Source organism: Bubalus kerabau, chromosome 13 (assembly GCF_029407905.1).
Source record: "Bubalus kerabau isolate K-KA32 ecotype Philippines breed swamp buffalo chromosome 13, PCC_UOA_SB_1v2, whole genome shotgun sequence".
Classification (NCBI taxonomy): Eukaryota; Metazoa; Chordata; class Mammalia; order Artiodactyla; family Bovidae; genus Bubalus; species Bubalus kerabau.
Window position 1 is genome coordinate 40362734 of NC_073636.1, and position 21665 is coordinate 40384398.

Sequence of the window (21665 nt, forward strand, 5' to 3'; positions counted from 1 at the left end):
ATCTGCCCGCTCCCTGCCTCCCCGTGCAGCCCCGAGGCTCTTCACCTGCATCCTTGCATTTTATCCACCTGCTGCAGCTCCAACACTGTTAATTCTATCCCAGCATCCTTATATATTTTATCTACTGCATTACATGTATTTCTATGAGCAGACTCAAAATGGTTACATAATAAGCTGGAGGACAGGGAATTAACCCAAGGACTGTGTCACAGCCTTAAAAAACATAACAAGGATGGACTTCCAAAGCGTCATCTCAACAGACACCATCACTGATGTTCCCAGCTGGATCTGACTCCAGGTCTCACTATAGTTCTCACCCTGAAACAGAACAAAGCTAAACAACTCCATGGGAAGCACTCAGAATCCTCCACCTTCCCCAGGAAGGTAGCAGAAAGATGACCAATATTGGGGTGTCTTGAGCGGGACTTGTCTGACTTTGATTTCCAGCTTTACCACTTCTTAGCTGTGTGACCCCCCCAAACGAGCCGATCACTATGGACTCTGTTCTTGAGTGTCTGATCTGTGACGTGGGGAGAGTGGCATGGATTTCACAGCCTCCTGTGAGGGTGACAGCAGACAAGGTGTCCCCGCCTCCACTGCTATCACTACAGCTCTCAGTCCTCCTCCTCCCTCCTCCTTCCCCCACAGCCCCTGCATCCATCCATCATCCTTAGGAAGGGAACACAGAGCTAGGATATGTGACTGAATGCCACTGTTAAAAAGACACCATTGGTTCAGCTGATGCAATTCCATGCAATGACTGCCTGGAGTTTAATATACGCTCCTATTCAGCCTCGGACTTCCCAGGTGGTGCTAGTGGTAAAGAACCCGCCTGGCAATGCAGGAGACGTGGGTTCAATCCCTTGGTCAGGAAAATCCCCTGGAGGAGGGTATTGCAACCCACATCAGTATTCTTGCCTGGAGAATCCCTTGGACAGAGGGGCCTGGCGGGCTACAGTCCATAGGGTCGGAAAGAGTAGGACACGACTGGAGCGACTTAGCATGCATGCATACACTCAGCTCAGACACCCGGGGTCACCAGAGGGGCCAGAGATGAAATACCTTTGCCTCGCTGTTTCTTTTCCTTCTGTTCACTTAACTTGTCCAGAGGTAGATTGGTCATCTCAACTCCGTACACAGTCCTGGCCAGCACAGCCGTCAAGGAGTCCATGATGCTGGCCCATTCGTGGATAAGCTCCTCCCAGTCCGTGAGGGAGGAGAGCACCCCGAGAAAGTCGTCCCAGAGCTCCCGGGAGACGTACACGCAGAGGTTTGCTCGGATCCAGGCCACTATGAGCGTCTGAAAACGATGGATGGATGAAAGAATTCAATTGTCACTTGGAAGAAGTGTGCTTTTGACAAAATACTTAAAATTACTATTAGTATGGTGAAAGTGAAAGAGGAGAGTGAAAAAGTTGGCTTAAAGCTCAACATTCAGAAAATGAAGATCATGGCATCTGGTCCCATCACTTCATGGCAAATAGATGGAGAAACAGTGGAAACAGTGGCTGACTTTATTTTTTTGGGTTCCAAAATCACTGCAGATGGTGACTGCAGCCATGAAATTAAAAGACACTTACTCCTTGGAAGGAAAGTTATGACCAACCTAGACAGCACACTAAAAAGCAGACATTACTTTGCCAACAAAGGTCCATCTAGTCAAGGCTATGGTTTTTCCAGTGGTCATGTATGGATGTGAGAGTTGGACTGTGAAGAAAGCCGAGCACCAAAGAATTGATGCTTTTGAACTGTGGTGTTGGAGAAGACTCTTGAGAGTCCCTTGGAGTGCAAGGAGAAAATCAGTCCATTCTAAAGGAGATCAGTCCTGGGTATTCATTGGAAGGACTGATGCTAAAGCTGAAACTCCAATACTTTGGCCACCTCGTGCGAAGAGTTGACTCATTGAAAAAGACTCTGATGCTGGAAGGGATTGGGGGCAGAAGGACAAGGGGACGACAGAAGATGAGATGGCTGGATGGCATCACCGACTCGATGGACATGAGTTTGAGTAAACTCCAGGAGTTGGTGATGGACAGGGAGGCCTGGCATGCTGCGATTCATGGGGTCACAAAGAGTCAGACACGACTGAGCGACTCAACTGAACTGAAGTCGAATTTTAAAGTAAAAAGTGTTTTGGGGTATTGAGTTTAATTTCTGAAAATGCATCTGATCAATGGCAATCAAGACTTAAGCTACTGTGAAATCAGTTATCATTTTGAACAAAGATACTGATTCGAAACGATGCTAGTATCTGAGGCTGGTCCTGGCGGGACCTGGGGAGCCTGTTCTGTCTTCTGAGACATTCTTGCCCCCATCTCTGCAGGGACCTCTCCCACAGGTAAACCTCCACCTGCCCCAGCTCCTGCCTGACTTGCAGCAGATGACTCATGCAGACCCTCTGCCCACCAGGCCCCAGTCTTCTCAGCTCCTCCCCTGGATGCTGGATGGGCACCGAGGGGGCCCTGCTCTACCAAGCATGCCCCCCACCCTGCTCCCAGCCTCCTCCTCAACCTCTGCACTTCTGTTAACCCCACATTACCTTGACCCCCTGCCCATCCAACTTCCCCAGCTCCTACCCATTAGCATGGAAACATGATCCAATCCTTATCCCAAAAACAAAAACAAACCAAAAAAACCTCACAAAGTTCCCTTGAATCCTGTGAACCCTGATGCCCCCTCAAGCTACAGCTCTTTCTTCCCCTTTTGAAGCAAATTTATTAAAAAAACTGTCTGCACTCATCTATCTTCCACACTCATCCATGTTCCACACTCACCCCACCCTCTGCCAGCCCACCTTCCACCTGGGTCTTGGTCCCCATTCTCGTGGCTCCAGGGCCATCTGCTCACTGTTTAGCCCAGACATCTCTGCTGGCTTCCAGACCTTTCCATCTGCTCCCTGGTGGCCCACGTGCACGTCCTGTGGGCACCATCCTTCACCTCCACCATCAGGGAGATGGCCTTCTTTCTCTCTGACACATCCCCTCTTCCCAGGTGATCTCACTCAGTCCTGAGGCTTTAAACACAATTGCTAAGCACACCAACAGCCCTCACACCTGCATTCCTATCTTAACATCTCCCATCCTATCCACACACCTGTGTTCTGTCCATCCTGCACCTCTTCAAATCTACCTGGCCTGAGACCAAGACCATTAGCACTTGTTGTCTTCCTAACTTCTAGTAACCTTAAGGAAATCAAAAGAGGAATCAGATCGCAGAGAGGTGGGAAGGCCTAAAGGCCCAGCACTAACCATAAAGACTGATTACAACCCTCAAGAGAACATTCAAGAAGGAAATTTTCTAGTTAAATTTCTAGAAACTTTTTAAAGGCAGTCCAATTTTACTCTTGAAATTCTCAATGATTAAAACTGATTTGCTGAAAAAATCTGATTCATTTCTTACATTTGCAGTGTTTTAATTAAAAAAAAAAAAAAGACTTACCCTAAACAGTAACCCTGCCAAGCTCTGGGCAAACAAGTCCTTGATTTGTTTATCCTTTGGCTTCTGCATGACAGCTTCTGTTATCCTGAGTAGTATTTGCAACATCTGTTCCCTGGGGCACCCGAAAAAAAAACTCATGTTATTAATCACACCTCCAAAGCACTTACACATATAGGTACAAGAAATTCTTGTAAGAATTCAGCAAAATGGATAATCACATGTTATTCAAAAGTATAAAAAACGCTGAGCACTAAAGAATTGATGCTTCTGAATTGTGGTGTTGGAGAAAACTCTTAAGAGTCCCTTGGACTGCAAGGAGATCCAACCAGTCCATCCTAAATGATATCAGTCCTGAATATTCATTGGAAGGACTGATGCTGAAGCTGAAACTCCAATACTTTGGCCACCTCGTGCGAAGAGTTGACTCATTGGAAAAGACCCTGATTCTGGGAAAGGTTAAAGGCAGGAGGAGAAGGGGACGACAGAGGATGAGATGATTGGATGGCATCACCAACACGATGGACATGAGTCTGAATAGGCTCCAGGAGTTGGTGATGGACAGGGAAGCCTGGCGTGCTGCAGTCCATGGGGTCGCAAAGAATTGGACATGACTGAGAGACTGAACTCAACTGAAGTGAATTCAAAAGTATCTGAATACCAATTACAGAATGAATACCATACTTATCAAAATAAACTACTTTATGTTACCATGGTTCAACAAGTATATCTCCTATGCCCAAATCAACAGACAGGACCACAAGGGTCTCACCCCAGCCTGACTCCTTCCCCTTGTAAAAACAGGGGTGAGGCTGTTTCTCCAGCTGTATCAGCCCCTTGAAGGCACTCAGCGGAGAGCTGTGCTTAGGTGAACTTAAGCAGCACTCTTACATCTTCACATCCATGATTTTACCTAACCTGAGAAGTCTGACTATTGTGACGGAAAATAATGTGGACTTTCTGGGGACGTCTGCAGCTGGCAGTGTCAGGTGGCCAAGGCCCACAGCACTCCCACAGGTAGGAAGAAGGGTTGGGAAAGGTCACCACTAGGTGCTCAGGCCATGGAGCTTTCTGCCTGGAAGACCCCAACTCTGTGCGCAGCGCTGCCCCCCTCTACCGCTGAAGACTGTGGTCACCACACCTCCATCACAGCGCTCTATGGAGAAGGGGGTTTTATGTGAAAGGTCTTTAAAGAGTATAAAACACTAGGGACAGGAAATAACACCTCCCATTGTGATTGCTGTTGTTCAGTCACTAAGTCGTGTTTTCCTGATCCCATGGACTGCAGCCTGCCAGGCTTCCCAAGATAGAACTCTGCATAGGCAGCAGTCTTTGGGGAAGAAAGCCCACGTATTTCCTTTCCATATCATGGAGTCATTTATCCTGAGCCCTTTGTTGTTGTTCAGTCACTCATTTGTGTCTTCACGACCCCGTGGACTGCAGCACACCAGGCTTCCCGGTCCTTCACCAACTCCCAGAGTTTGCTCAAACTCATGTCCATCGAGTCCGTGATGCCATCCAACCATCTCATCCTTTGCCGTCCCCTTCTCCTCCTGCCTTCAATCTTTCCCAGCATCAGGGTCTTTTCCAACGAGTCAATTCTTCGCATCAGGTGGCCAAAGTATTGGAGCTTCAGCTTCAGCATCAGTCCTTCCAATGAATATTCAGGGTTGATTTTCTTTAGGATTGACTGGTTGGATCTCCTTGCAGTCCAAGGGACTCTCAAGAGTCTTCTCCAGCACCACAGTTCAAAAGCATCAATTCTTTGGCACTCAGCTTTCTTTATGGCTCAACTCTGTGATATGGTGACAAATTCTCTCGCACAGCCAGAGGGCGTTTTTCTCTTACAGCTGAGTTACATCCTTCATGTGTTTCCCCAGATGCCATGGAAACAGAGAACAGGTTATCTTCTGCATAAGGGAGAGAAATCACCAGGTCCCTTTAACTACTTGTTCAAGGTCTTGTGCATGAATCACTTGTTCATCCTTGGAACTTTGTGCTCATCAGCAATAAAACCAAGAATCGGTCCAGGTCGGATAATGAGATCTCAAATCTCGGTTCCTTTAGACCGCTCTCACGTTCCTGCATGTCGAAACAGTGTTTTCTATGAACACCGTGCTGGATCCCATTCTGCTACTCTAGGGTCTCCTGCCCTCCTGTGGGTGACCCTGTCTGACTCCCATCCCAGTCTCTGTAGGCACACCGACTGAGCCTGCCCACCAGGCCCTAATCCAGGGATCTTGCAAGCCCGGGAGAAGAGCTCTGGGGTCAGGCGGGCCTATGCACACATGCCTGGAACAGCTGGCAACTTTGAGGAGGACGAGGGAAGAAACGCTGCAGGGCTGGGGACAGCCGGTGGCCCACCCTGTCCAGGGTCCCCACGGCCTTGTCACAGCCGGAGGGCTGCACCTAGGGTCAGCTCTGCCTGTGCGCCTTCTGTGATGCTCAAGAGAAAGAAAAAGAGCCCCATCCACACCACCCAGCAAACTGAGAACAAGAAACATAGTAACTTCCCAATAAAACCCCAGCCCCAGTCACTGCTATCAAAAACACAGTCCTGACAGAGGCTTAGGGGGACACAGACAAGGGGACAGGTTTAACCTCTGAACCTGAGAAAACTTGGGAACCACAACATTCCCACACAGAGTCTCCTGGAAGAGAATAGGGGTGCAAAAAGACCTCTGGCTTGGCAAATTCTTTGCTCACAGCTCTGACTTCCGCTTGCTCCTCTGTGTTTTGTGAAACGCTGGCAGAGGTGGGCTGGGGAGGCAGCTCTTCCTGTCTCTTCGTCCTCATCTCTTCGCATACCTGGGCAGCCCCATACAAGCTGTCCCCTCTTTCGGGGTCACTTCTCAGCACCTCCCAGGCTACAGCCTGGTCTGGGCCACAGAGGCTGGGCTCCACGCGCTGTCTCTCCTTCCCATGGCACACACATACATCGGGTTGCGTCACATTCTCGAATACAGGCGGAGGTGGGAGGAGCCTCCCTACAGCCCAAGGGCCCTGGGCACTGGATGCCCCCTCCCACCCACCCACTGCCCAGCATCCACCTCACCACACTGGCTGCCGTCTCGTCCTACCCGGGATCCACCAGGCCTGCGACCTGCAGTTCCTCCCCGTGGGGATGTTCTTCCTTCCCAGCCCCTCAGAGAGGCTCCCTGGCCTCCATGCTACCCACCCCAGCTCCACTGCTGGACCCGCCTGACCTGGCCCCTGGGTTCCTCACATCTCTCAGGCCCATGAGGACCGAGGCCCCTCAAAGGGCAGGGACCCGGTTCGTCGAGTTCACCCTCCATCCTCAGAGGAGAAAGCACCCAAGTTATTTACCGGATGAAAGAAGGGAGGGAGGGAATTCAGGGCTTGTCTGGTGCTTCAACACACAGGAGGGTCTGCTGCTGGGGGAATCAATCACGTTCCAGGCTATGCTCTGAGGACTTTTTTCTTGGTGAGTATTTTAATCTATACCAATATTTTGATTTTTTAAATACTTTTACCTGGAAATCTCTGAATTATTAAAGAAACAGAGAGTTGTTTCATTTTCTAGAATTTTCACTCTCAAAAAGATGGTCAAAAATACCAAAATATTACTGATACACTGGTACACAGAACTCATAAGAGTTTTCAAAGGAAAGAAAGGCATCAGAAACACTTGATACAGTTGGTGGAAGGGGCAGGCATTTCAGCCAAAAGCTGTCAGCGTCGCTCATACATTTATCACTGACACAGCTGTGAACTCTTGTTAAAATCGCCTTGCTCACCCCTGTAATGTTTTAATAATGGCTTCTCGGTTTAAAAGCCTGGGAAAGATGACCCCAGAAGGTACAACTTTGAATGATCCTTTTTTGATACTGGGGGTTCCTGAATTTGTGAATGTTCTGCCCAGTCTGCTTCCTCCGGGCCCACCCGCTCCTCACCAGAGAAAGAGAAAGGCCGGACTTGATACCCCAGAGGTCCTGCCGGCTCAGTCCTGCCGCATCCCTGTGGTTTCCCCAGACAGACCCTCCCATGGCTCCCTGAGCACCGGCTCCACCATCCAGACCATAGGCTGGAAATGGGGACCCCGAGCACTTCCGGGGGGCAGGTGCCCCTGGGGGTCTGACTGTAGGGAGGATGCTGACAGCGGCCAGGCAGGTGGGGGGGTGGGGGCACTGCTTGGGTGGGAGGGACTTGCAAGGACTGGACTGGAGAAGCATAAGTATTACTACGAGGCTATCCTCCTCACACAGGAGGGAGGAGGAAGGGGTGATGGGCTCCGAGGCTATTGTCTGAACTGAGAACCCTGGGAGCACCCCATGAGCTGGAGGGATGCACAGACGCCCATCACAGGAAACTCTCATGCACTGCTTACCTCTGGGGTATCATCAACACAAAGACACCAAACAAAAAACCAGCAAGCAGGAAGAAAACACTTCACATGAGTGTATTTCACGACGCCACTGCATTTCAGTGCACTCTGACAATGTTTCACTTAAAACAATCATTTTCCCAAAATGAATTTAAAACTTCAACTTTACAGCAATAAAATCAGCTTAAAAGTGTTTTGGAGCAATTAGCCAACCCTCCTGGGATTATGGATTATGATATCATCAACCACTAGTTACCGCTTTTGGACAAAACTTGCTTGATGACAGGTTAAAATGCAAGAATCTGCTATTACATCATAGGGTTGCTTACTCTTAATTTGAGATTAAAAAAAAAAAACAATAATGAAAACAAATGAACTACCAAAGTACTGGATACTTACCTTCATAATTCACTGAAATGTTACAAAAGACTGATTATCATCTCATGGTTCACTTTGTAAACCTATTTAATAAGTGGAGGCTTTCACATTTTTAATCATTACATTGAAAACAGAAACATCTGTTTTACGATATTAATTAATTGAAAATACACTCACCAGGTCGTTTTATTCATTGTCAGCTCCATTATCATGCGCCTAAAGATAATCAGAACAGCTTTGCAGGCATCAACTTGCTCCTTCAAGAGCATGGGAACCTCCACACATGGCTCCAGCAAAAAGACATTTGCAGCATTTGTCAGAAATACCTTAAAACCAACAAACGTTACATGAGAAAATACAAGTAAACAGATTTTGGTGTGTGTGTGCTCAGTAGCGTCTGACTCTTGCAACTCCATGGACTGTAACCCGCCAGGCTCCTCTGTCCATGGAATTTCCCAGGCAAGAACACTGGCGTGGGTTGCCATTTCTTTCTCTAGGGGATCTTACTGACCCAGGGATCAAACTCACATCTCTTGTATCTAGTGCATTGGCAGGTGGATGGATTCTTTACCACTGTGCCACCCGGAAAGCCTCAGTTCACCCCTTAGAACACATAGTTCACCCCTTAGAATCGATTTAATACTGACATCTGAAAGACCTTTTCTAGAAAAATAACTGCTATCACTTAGGGCCTTCCCAGGTGGCTCAGCAGTAGAGAATCCACCTGCCAATGCAGGAGATGCAGGTTTGATCCTTGGGTGGGCAATTTCCCCTGGAGAAGAGAATGGCTACCCACTCCAGTATTCGTGCCTGGGAAATCCCATGGACAGAGGAGCCTGGCGGGCTACAGTCCATGGGTCACAAAGAGTTGTACACAACTAAGCACACACACACATTAATATTGCAACTTTGGAAACATTTGAGTTAGAAAGGCTTCTGGAGATTTCTTTTTGACATCCCCTAAGACAGGTCCCATCACTTCATGGGAAATAGATGGGGAAACAGGGGAAACAGTGTCAGACTTTATTTTTTTGGGCTCCAAAATCACTGCAGATGGTGACTGCAGCCATGAAATTAAAAGACACTTACTCCTTGGAAGGAAAGTTATGACCAACCTAGATAGCATATTCAAAAGCAGAGACATTACTTTGCAAACACAGGTCCATCTAGTCAAGGCTATGGTTTTTCCAGTGGTCATGTATGGATGTGAGAGTTGGACTGTGAATGAAGCTGAGCGCCAAAGAATTGATGCTTTTGAACTGTGGTGTTGGAGAACTCTTGAGAGTCCCTTGGACTGCAAGGAGATCCAACTAGTCCATTCTAAAGGAGATCTGTCCTGGGTGTTCTTTGGAAGGAATGATGCTAAAGCTGAAACTCCAGTACTTTGGCCACCTCATGCGAAGAGTTGACTCATTGGAAAAGACCCTGATGCTGGGAGGGATTGGGGCAGGAGGAGAAGGCGACGACAGAGGATGAGATGGCTGGATGGCATCACCGACTCGATGGATGTGAGTTTGAGTGAGATCCTGGAGTTGTTGATGGACCGGGAGGCCTAGCATGCTGCAGTTCATGGGGTTGCAAAGAGTCAGACATGACTGAGCGACTGAACTGAACTGAACTGAAGACAGGAACATCATCTGTGGTAAGTATTCCTGGTGGGGTAGGGGTGGGTAGGGGGGCGGGTGGGCAGGGAAGGCAGGGGCACAGTGGTCAGACAGTGGCTGGAAAAAATGACCTGATTCTCGCTGAGTCTCCACCTTTGCTGACTTGAAGGCCTTGCTGACAGGAGGCAGCCAGTGCCACCCATGGGGCAGCCAGCAAGTGGGCAAAAGCACATGGCCAACACTGCCCATCTTCCAGGAACATGGATTTCCAATATGAGAAACACATAATGCTGCAGAATACAAAACTCAAGGGAATCTTAGGATAAAAACTGAGACATCAAAAAAATATAGGTAGTCTACCAAGCACCCTGTGCTCTGCCTCATACCTTTAGGAAACAAGTTTCCTGTCCTGTACCAACAGTGATGTGAAGAGCTGACTCATTTGAAAAGACCCTGATGCTGGGAAAGATTGAAGGCAGGAGGAGAAGGGAATGACAGAGGATGAGATGGTTGGATGGCATCACCAATCAATGGACATGAGTTTGAGCAAGCTCCAGGAGTTGGTGATGGACAGGGAGGCCTGGTGTGCTGTGGTCTGTGGGGTTGCAAAGAGTCAGATACAACTGAGCAACTGAACTGAACCATCAGTAGAGAACTGGGAGAAGCAGGGGTTCAGGCTGCCCTGTAGGGAGCCACTGCTCTGCTGCAACAGAGCAACGTGCTATCATTTACGTGGATGACGCTCTGACCCCTCGAGTCAGGACATTCTGAGCTGTCAACTCGGTGACGAGGATGGATCCTTTCTACCTTCTAGAGCTACAGTCCCTCTTGGTTCTTTCTGTTCAACAGCACAAACACCAAGGATCTGGGGACAAGCAGAGCTGGCTCACTTTGGATGAAATCCATTTAATATGACATCTCAAAACAGATGCACAACCTAACCAGAGGAAATGAACACACTCAAAAGTCAAGAGGGCAAACCAAAATGTTGGCAGCCTCTGTGACTATTTTATGTGAGATTAAAAATGTATCATGTCTCAATCTTCTAGGAAGAATCACAAAATAAGCACTATAACAGCTGGTAACAGATGATAGCAGCAATTGTGAAGAATTTACTAGCCTTCAAGTTAAGAAAGCAAAGAACCTTTAGACTAACAAACTATAGCAGTTTGAATGACAATGCTTTTTTTTTTAAAGTGTACCATAGATGGTATATTGCAATACAGATCCTTTTTAATTCATGTACTTGGCTTCTTGATTGAATTTAAACCTTTGCAAATGCCAAAGTGAGGAGTCTTCATATAGTATACTTCTTTCATTTTATTTTTTAAAAAAACATCAAAAGTGCAAGCTAGGGACTTCCATGGCAGTCCACTAGTTAAGACTTCACTTTCTAATGCAGGGGGTGTGGGTTCAATCCCTGGTTGGGGAGCTAAGATCCCACATGCCTTGAGATTAAAAAAAAAACAAAATATTTTTAAAAAGAGGCAATATTATAACAAATTCAATAAAGACTTTTAAAAAAATGGTCCACATTAAAAAAGTCTTTTAAAAAAATGCCAGCTCCTTGAGTATTTATTACCATGTTAGTATCAGTTAGGAAAAAAAATAAATCAACAAAACTAATACATCCAAATTGTACTTGTCAAAGCAACTATAAAACAGTCTCATCTTATCAAACCTCCATTTGGCTGCTTTTTGCTAATTAACCAAGTCAAGGACCAAGGTACTTGATGAAATGAGAACAAAAACAGCTGTTTAAATCCAAACTGAAAAAAATTTTAAAGCTGTAGAGCTATATAATCAAGTCGAAATATTTTTCCTGGTTCATATAAATAGATGTAACTTCTTCTAGAAAACAAATAACTCACCTGAACTCAGGGTAAAAATAGGCACTTGCAACCCTATGGGCTGACTGCAGGATGGCTAACCATGGCAACTGGGCAGTGAGCTGGAAGGAAGGGGCAGGACAGGGACTCCCGAGAGCTTCCTCTAATGGGTGCACAGATGACACTGATGAGCTGAGCCAACGTTCTCTGAAGCTATTCAAGTAAAATCATCTTGATTTTTTAAAAGCTAATTTCAGATTATTTGCCAAATTTCAATGAAAAAGGAGAAAATTCATTAGTTACAGTATGTGCTGTATGCTGTGCTTAGTCACTCAGTCGTGTCCAGCTCTTTGCAACCCCATGGACTGTCAGCTGCCAGGCTCTTCTGTCCACAGGATTCTCCAGGCAGGAACACTGGAGTGGGTTGCCATGCCCTCCTGCAGGGGATCTCCCTAACCCAGGGATCGAACCCAGGTCTCCTGCATTGCAGACAGATTCTTTACCATCTGAGCCACCAGGGAAGCCCAAGCATACTGGTGTAGGTAGCTTATCCCTTCTGTGGGGGATCTTCCAGACCCAGGAACTGAACCAGGTCTACTGCACTGCAGGCAGATTCTTCACCAGCTGAGCTACCAGGGAAGGCCCATCATTACAGTATATGAAACTGCTAATTAACTTGAAAACCAAAAGGATCCCATGATAAGGAATCGTCTCAAGAGACAGATGACAAACACAGCATCACTGAAAACTGGGTACCATGCACGCCACACCCATGAGTGCCTTCCCCAGACCCTAAGCTTGGCCTCTGCGTGGGAGGCTTAACTGGACAGCTGAATGTAGATATGGGGAGGAGGGTGGAGGGCCAGGGAACAGGGGAAAGAGAGTGACCCTGTGTTTTCACTTATACTTCTGACGACCTTCAAACTGGATGGGACCCGAGAGGTAATGCCCCAATCCCTATTTTTGAGATCAAGTCTCCAAGTCTGGGGAGACTAAGTGATAGGCAAAGTTGCTCTTTCCAATTTTCCCAAGTGGTATTGGTGCTAGTGCATATATTTATTCAGATAAATGTCAAAATCCCTGCATTAATCAGCATTCTTCATAAACACAGGCAATTTTTAAAATGCATATAACTTAATACATAATCACCAAGCTTCTCTTACAAATTAGAATCCAGGTAACTCTGTGCTCAGTTGTGTCCAACTCCTTGCAACCCCATGGACGGTAGCCCACCAGGCTCCTCTGTCCATGGGATTCTCCAGGCAAGAATACTGGAGTGGGTTGCCATTCCCTTCTCTAAGGTAACTCTCTACATTTTTATCTCAGTCATTTTTTTTATCTGTCATTGAGTTTAAATCTCAGTCATTTTGCAATCACTGTATAACAACCCCTTTCAGAAAACTGTAACCAGTTCAGATGTCTCCTTTGACTAAAAAAAAAAAAAAAAAAACTTTACAAATTGAAGGTGGGTAATCAGGAAGTAAATTAAGGATGAGAATTTAAGGGCTGTTTACTCATGCATAGCTAAGATCACCAAGCTTTATAATGACATTACCCCATTAAACAAAACGTTCAAACTGAAATCCACTGGGGGCCCTCCCATCCGCGGCCTGCGTGTACCTGCAGCATTGCCTGGGCCCCAGCCTTCACGTTCTTATTCTCCTCTTCCATCACACACCCTCTGCTCATGGCACTGGTGAAGGAGTAAGACCGTCCCCAACTGGAAGACCGCTTGTGACCGGAACCTTCAGAAGAGGTCTTTGGAAGACAACAGTCAGTCAGCAGAGTGGGAGAAGGACAGGTCATGTATTTAATTCCTTACGCTCGTGAGAATTCATGAGATTACAGGTTTTACATCCACGCCTCTTTTCCACTGTGTTCACCATTGTACATCCATCACCTAAAATAGTACTGAGTGCTCAGTACGTGCTAAAGAAATAGATACTGCTTGTCCAGTGACTGAATGAACATGACTGTTGATTTGCTTTCACCTCATGACTAGTTTTTAAAATGATTTCACCAATATTGAAAAAAATCAAATTGTGGAATTAATACAGATATTGAAAAGTGATATACCTTTGGTTATAAGTATTTTTTTAATGTTTGGTGTTAACTGCCATGACAACATTCACTTTTAGAAATAAACCTCAGACTAGATGTCAAAATGGCGTGCCAGAGATCTATGTACAACCTAAGTTTCATCTGTGCGTCAAGCAGAGGCCCACCCTGTCGTTTTGGACTTATCCCATCTGTATCTTTATCTAACGTGGAATGAAAGGTCCACCTTGCCAGCACCCCTGTCCAAGGACACCACCTAGCCCCGCAACAAGGCTCCCAGTAGAGGCTGCACATTGGGTTCGTCCTTTCAAATGTGTCATGTTAGACTGCTGCTGGTATGGACTGCCGCACAAGGGAAGTCTGCCAAAACGTTCTAAATTTAGTTTAACAAATGCCTGCATGCATGCTCAGTCACTTCAGTCGTGTCTGATTCTTTGTAACCCCATGGACTGTAACCTTCCAGGCTCCTCTGTCCATGGGATTCACCAGGCAAGAATACTGGAGTGGGTTGCCATGTCCTCCTCCAGGGGATCTCCCCAACGCAGGGATCGAACCCGTGTCTCTTACGCTTCCTCCATTGGCCAGTAGGTTCTTTACCACTAGCACCACTTGGGAAGCCCAGTTTAGTGAATACTATTTATTTAAGCATGTCAGTAGTAAGGCAGTGACACTTTCAGTCTTCGATAGAGACATGCAAAGTATACTGGCTTTTTCAAAGACTCTTCTGCGATACGTGGCCGAGCCTGAGGTTAGGTGGTGCAGAGGACCCTGGAGACAGCACGGAAGCAGCCTCCCTGAGCGCATCAGAGTTGACAACAAAGAAACAGTCTGCCTGTGTCACACTGACTATGGCCCCTGACTGAGCAGGAAGATTTTGCTAAAATAAGATGCTGCCAACTCAGACAACAAGTGATGAAAGATTACCTGCTTGTTATCAGTCTCTGAAAATTCTAATTTTTCAGCATCTTCCTGGGCAGCTTCTTTTATGTCTGGTTCCTCCATGAACACAGGTTTGTCCTGCAGGATCCACTTTCTGTACACTTGAACTACTTTTCTGGTTACGGCTATGTCGCACGAAGGCAACAAGAATGCCTAAAATGATAAGAGAAACTCCCTTTAGCACAAGTTTGGGTCAAAAATGAGTCAAACAGACATTTCCATGGGCTATCACCAATCTCAGACTTTCTTCTGAAACAGATTGCACAGGGCCACATGTTTTTGTGCACACCAAACTGGGGAGGAAAATACACAACTGTACAACTGGGCCAGAAAACAAAGTGCAATGTTAAAGTAACTTCTATATTCTGAACAATTATTGCATAAAATAACCAAAATGCATACCAATGAATCAGCAACAGATGACGCAATAATACACATAATAGTATAGCCAGTTGTCATGTCTCTTCCCGAGTTCACATTCAATGACATCATCTTGGTGACTTGAATCCATCATAGTGGGAGCAGTGACACCACAGAAGTTGGCAAATTTAACTTTAACCAGGGCTTTTTTTTTCTTTGTGCGGTTTTTTTTTTTTTTTGCTTTCTCTTTGCTTTTTCTTTTTCCCTTTTCCTTCCTCCCTCCTTCCTCTCTCCCTCCCTTCCTTTTTTGAGCGTCAGTTGTCCAACTGGCTGGTTGTAGCACTGTACACACTTCTGCAAACTTTTTCTTTTTGGCTGCATGGCCCAACTTGTGGGATCTTATTTCCCCAACCAAGGATCGAACCCATGCCCCCTACAGTGGAAGAGTGGAGTCCTGACCACTGGATGGCCAGGGAATTCCCTCTGTGAACTTAACAACATTAAAGAATCCCCTTACACATTTGCATATAAGAATCCTGATTTAATGTGATCAGAATCCAAATGTAGACAACTATGTAACTAAAATTCAATATCAAGTTATACAACATTACCTTTCTGCCAGAAAGCAAGTATTAATATAAATTCTTTCTGGAGGAAAACAAAATTATAGATCATAGTACCACCAAAATTATTCACATGGCCTAGTTAATACGATATGCAGCATATTAATTAAAAAGTCAGAAGCATGCAAAAAGAAGTCAACATTAGCAAAACCACAATAAAAATAAATAATAATTTAAACATATAGGAGAGCTAAAGCATCAGAAAAAGATCCACGTAAAATTGAAAAATAAAATAAGCAAAATTAAAAATCCAGTGAAAATGGCTGACAATAGGCTGGATGTAGCTTAAGAGAAAACTGGAAGAAAAATCAGATGAAAATATCCAGAATGAAGCACACTGAGACAAGAAACACACTGGTTCCACTGTAAGACATGTAAGACAGAAAATGCAAGGAAAAGGTTCTTTTCCATGCCCAGAGATACAGAAGGAAAGAATTAGTAAAAAGTGGCAGAAACAATATTTGAAGAAAGAATTACTAAGAATTTTGCCAAAACTGATAAAACGTATCAATTCACAGATTAAAGAATCACAAAGAAACACAAGCAGGATACTTTCAAAGTATATTACACTAAGACTCCTGAGAATCAAAGAAAACCTGAAAATCTTAAAAGGAGCCAGAGGGGAAAAGACATTTCTGCCAAAAGAATAACCACATGACTTGACATAACTTCTCAAAGAAACAATGAAAGCCAAGAAACAATGGAACAAAATATTTAATGTGCAGAAAGAAAACAGCTGCTAAAGTAGAATTTGACATCCATAAAAATGTACTTCAGAAATAAAAGCAAAATAAAGACATTTTCAGGTAAGAGTCACCCAGCCCACAGTGGTCCTCATGGGTGTCTGTTCCACATCATGTGTCTGGACATCTGACCTCCCCCTTGCACTGTTCTCTGTTTAACACACACACACACACACACACATACATATTAACTCCATACTGAGAATGTGCACTTCTTGAATGAATGTACATTTTTAAACTTTAATAGTTTAAAATAGTTTAGGCTTAGTCTCTAAATAATTTAAAATTGAAAAAGGAATTATTACGAAAGAAGTCACATTTTGTCTTGTGTAAAAAAAATCATCACTGACCAAGAGAGGGCAACAGAATGCAAAGTGAAAACCCAGGCCCCTTTTCCCAAATGTCTCTATTTCAGTATTTTAACAATGCATAATAACCATACTTGAAATTTCACATAGAAGTTTCCAAATTAAATTTAAGAACAATTATAAAATGTAATAAGTTTCATGACACAAAGATGTCTCATTACTTTAGTCATAAGTAATCTGCTGCTTCTGCTGCTGCTAAGTCGCTTCAGTCGTGTCCAACTCTGTGCGACCACATAGACGGCAGCCCACCAGGCTCCGCCATCCCTGAGATTCTCAAGCAAGAACACTGGAGTGGGTTGCCATTTCCTTCTCCAGTGCATGAAAGTGAAAAGTGAAAGTGAAGTCGCTCAGTTGTGTCCGACTCCTAGCGACCCCATGGACTGCAGCCCATCAGGCTCCTCCGTCCATGGGATTTTGTAGTGGGGTACCATTGCCTTCTCCGTAAGTAGTCTGCAGTTAACCTCAATGACTCAAGCTACTTCAAAAGTGAATTTAGATTGAATTTGGGATTTGTATTAAATTGAGAACTTAGAACACACTATTTCCAGGGGTGGAATGCCAATAATGAATGTGGATGAAACTATGTGTATGATAAATAAGTAAATACACAATACAGGTAAAACCACATCAATTTAGCACTTATCTCTAGTGCAATATTTAAAAGCTTTGTCAATGATATCTGATATTAAGTATTTGTACCCAAGGGTTTCAAACATTGCTATAGATCACGATCAGCTGTGGAACTATGATACACTACCTAAATCCCCTCTGCCACTTGATTTTTGTGAATAAGGTTTTACAGGAACACGGGCTTGTTCCTGTACGAGCTTGTTCCATGCTATCCTTGGCTGCTTTCTCCCTACAAAGCAGAGCTTCTGTGATCAACAAAGCCGAAGATGCTTACTATTTGGTCCTTTACTCTATTAAAATGTGCTGACCTCTGCTCTCAATCATATGCCTTCTGGGACTGACCACATCAATTCAGCTTGCCCCAAAGTTCTGTTATTTCAACATCTCGACCTCTGCTCCTTTCTTTCCTCTTAATCCCCTCCCTAGTCTCCTTTTTCCTCTTACGCAATGAACACTATCAGAGGTGCTGAAAGAGGCCTTTGCAGGCAAAGTCCAACTGTCTGCAGTAGCTTGCAGCCTGAGTGCCTTCAGCCACCCAACAACTCTTGTACACTCACATGCTGCCGGGGGTTCAGAAGCAATTTTCCTCCTGCCTCCCTCTGGGCTTAAAATTTGCTATGGAAACACAGGGTATTTGAGGGGATGATTTTGTTCAAATATAGAATTGTTCCACCCCGTGTAGGAATTTTCCAAAATCAAATCATGAAAACAACATTGTCGTTGTTCAGTTGTGTCCAGCTCTTTGTGACCCTGTGGAGTGCACCACACCAAGCCTCCCTGTCCTTCACTATCTCTCAGAGTTTGCTCAAACTCATGTCCATTGAGTCGATGATGCCATCCAACCATCTCATCCTCTGTCATCCCTTTCTCCTCCCGCCTTCAATCTTTCCCAGCATCAGGGTCTTTTCCAGTGAGTCGGCTCTTCACATCAGGTGGGCAAAGTATTGGAGATTCAGCATCAGTCCTTCCAATGAATATTCAGGGTTGATTTTCTTTAGGATTGACTGGTTGGATCTCCTTGCAGTCCAAGGGACTCTCAAGAGTCTTCTCCAGCACCACAATTCGAAAGCATTTAATCTTCGTCACTCAGCCTTCTTTATGATCCAACTCTCACATCCGTACGTGACTATTGGAGAAATCATAGCTTCGACTATACAGACCTTTGTTGGCAAAGTGATGTCTCTGCTTCTAATAATATGCGATCTAGGTTTGTCATAGCTTTTCTTCCAAGGAACAAGTGTCTTTTAATTTCATGACTGCAGTCACCAACTGCAGTGATTTTGGAGCCCAAAATCTGTCACTGTTTCCATTGTTTCCCCATCTATTTGCCATGAAGTGATGGGACTGGATTCCAGGATCTTAGTTTTTTGAATGTGGAGCTTTAAGCCAGCTTTTCCACTCTTATCTTTCACCTTCATCAAGAGGCTCTTTAGTTCCTTTTCACTTTCTGCCATTGGGGTGGTGTCATCTGCATATCTGAGGTTATTGATATTTCTCCTGGAAATCTTGAAAACAACATTAAAAATGACCAAAATGCTCAAATTCCAACCCTCCACGTGAGACCTTAAAAGTGGGATGAAAGAAATCATTATTGAGTTGTGCAACTCAGCCCAACTTGGCGATTGTATTCCTTGGAGTATTATGAGTAACAGAACAAAGGCAGAAACCTCTTCAGCTTTGCAACCTGCCCCTGCACACCGCCCCCCCACCTCCCACCCCGTCCCCCAAACACACAAACGCACGCGCGCGCACACACACACACACACGCATGTGCACGCTCTCACCTGGCGGAACACCTCGTTCACGAAGTTGACATAGCCGCGGGTGGACAGCAGGATGCGCTGGACCATGTCGTAAACCGCACGGTGCTCCTCCTCAATGCCGCACAGGCTGCAGCCGCTGAGCCGGCGCTCGCACAGGGTGCTCCCATCCGCGAGGCCTCGGTCCTGCTCCGCCGCCCCGCCAGCATCTGGCTCCGTTGCTCGCTCCTGCACTGCAGTGCCTCCCCCGACGGTCTGCAAGAAAAGGCCCCACTCTTGAGCGATCCTCCAAGACACCGGGCCAGGCTGAAGACTCGCCTTCTTTTTGGGGAACTCCGGGTATGGTGCGCTCATTTCCCCCAGAATTAAAGATCTCCTCCGAACACAACATACGTGAAATTTTGTTTCATTTTAGTAAATTACACTATTATTCTTTTATCTCAAAAATATGTAACCCAAATACCACTAAAATTCTACCAACTGTGAATATTTTTTACAAGAAGTGACAAGAAACAAGTAGTGCAAAATTATTATTTCAGCAACTACCAAGGAGAGTTTAAAAACAGAGGATATTCAAATAGTAATCTCTAGAGAAAATGAGTAGATAATTATATTGATAGCAATTTTTCCCTTCATGCCTGGGCTATTAAGCTTGTGTGGTTTATCAAAGGCCCTGCCACACTGTGCAACAAGCAACTCTATAGAAATTATTTCATCTTTTTGATGGGTCAACCCATAGAAAATAAAAATTTGCATAGAAAAATAAAAATTTCCTCATTTTTACTGATATACATATATTTTTGATCTATAAAGCATAGTGGCTGGATTAAGTCTCATGTCTCTTATGGATCAATAACCTGTGACTTTTTGATCAATAACTTTCATTTCCCCCACAGGCTAAAAAAAAAAAAAGATAATTACACACATCCTTACGTAGCAAATTAAAAACAGCCACAAATTTCTCTGACACACCCTCTGCAGAGATGGGAAGGCTGTGTCCCCTCGATCCCCACGGGCTGGAGAGCTGAGTCAGCCAGCAGAGGGGAAGGGTGGAGGGGACCCAGGAGGCTGAGGGCTCCCATGTAGCATCTCGGGGAACATTTGCTCTCGGAGCCCTGAGCGGCCAGGAAAGAAGTCCGACTGCCTTGCAAGAAGGGTTATATAGAAAGGGAGGCCCAGCGGAGCCCAACCTGCCCCCTGCACCCACCAGAGTAGCAGGCTCTGAAGTCATTCTGGAGCCTCCTGACCAACCAGCCACCAGCTGAAGACCACCACCCACTGACTTCAGCTAACGCCACATGAATCCCCAAAATTGTCCAACCAAATCTCACCCAAATTCCTGACCCAAAAAGGGAAATAAATAATATGGTGAAAGGGTTCTTTGAAGCCACAGGTTTTGAGGTCATTAGATAACAGATTCTATGACAATTAGAGAACAAAATAATGTACTAAAGAATTATGTTCAAAGGCACCAAATTGTTTTTGAAAACTGAGCTCCGTGATCCAAATAAAACATATGATAACACAGATGAATTTCCCATTATGCCATTAACTGAAAACTACTTCTCTTGATAAAACAATGTTTTTCCCAGCCTCCTTTAGCCCACACCAGCAAAATGCTGCTTTCCAAAAAAAAATTTGCATGTTGTTAAGACATTTATAATGATAGTAAGTGATGAGAGTGAAAACAAACTAGTAATTTCAAGGCTATTCGTTTCTTGACTCTTTCATGAAGATCAACAGTAAGAGCATGAATAAAAATTAACTAGAGAAAGAGGTCCATTTTCTGCCCACTGGAATTCTCAGCTATTATTTAATATTAGTTGATTCCAGTGGTAAATGCAAAGATGATTTTTGCTTCTTTGGCATATGATGGAAGGCTTAACCAGTGAAACAGGCATATGGTCTGCTTGGACCAGGCCTGTGCTGCCAGGGTTCAGGAAAATGCATGATACAGGCTGCCACTCAATCTTTCCCCTCCCCACCCTGGTTTCCTCTCAACCCACAGTTCATTCTGAGAGTTGCTCACCCTCAGGGTCAGACTAGATGAGGACACCCACAATGCAGGTATGAAATGAGGATGCAGCTGCCATCCTGCTGGTGAAAACTGATGCCACTCAATTCCCCATCACAGTCGGCCCACCTGGCTGAGGGCAGCCCACTCCTGCCTTGGTAGAAACAAGAACACAGAGCACCAGCGTGTGGCCGTCAACAGACATTTGGGTCTGCATGGTACACGGACTCCCACAGGGGTGTTGATTTGTGTGATTCATTTTTTTAACTGTTCACCCCATGAGATACAAGTTTCAGGAAACCCACAGCCCATGAATCATTATGGAAGGTCCAAGTCAGAATTCAAGTGGCACTTTAACAGTGTAACTAAAGATAAAGAATTAGCATACAAATAAGTATGATCAACTGTCTTAGCATCTCAAACTTTTTTTTTTCATTCCCTCATAAACTTCTTTGGGTTTATTTTAATTAATTAATTAATTTTAATTTTGATTGTGTCAGATCTTTGTTGCTACGCACTGGCTTTCTCTAGTTGTGGCGACCAGGAGCTACTCTTTGTTGCGGTAGGCGGGCTTCTCAT

At 45.0% G+C, this 21665-nt stretch overlaps 1 protein-coding gene across 1 annotated transcript in view; it reads right to left on the minus strand.

Annotated features, from left to right (window-relative positions):
• RALGAPA2 (Ral GTPase activating protein catalytic subunit alpha 2) overlaps positions 1 to 21665 on the minus strand; it is a 261082-nt gene that overhangs the window by 167768 nt on the left and 71649 nt on the right. Inside the window, 6 exon segments of the mRNA XM_055544102.1 lie at positions 1063 to 1300; positions 3439 to 3550; positions 8336 to 8484; positions 13212 to 13349; positions 14574 to 14741; positions 19097 to 19327. Of these exon segments, the coding sequence (XP_055400077.1) occupies positions 1063 to 1300; positions 3439 to 3550; positions 8336 to 8484; positions 13212 to 13349; positions 14574 to 14741; positions 19097 to 19327 (1036 nt within the window).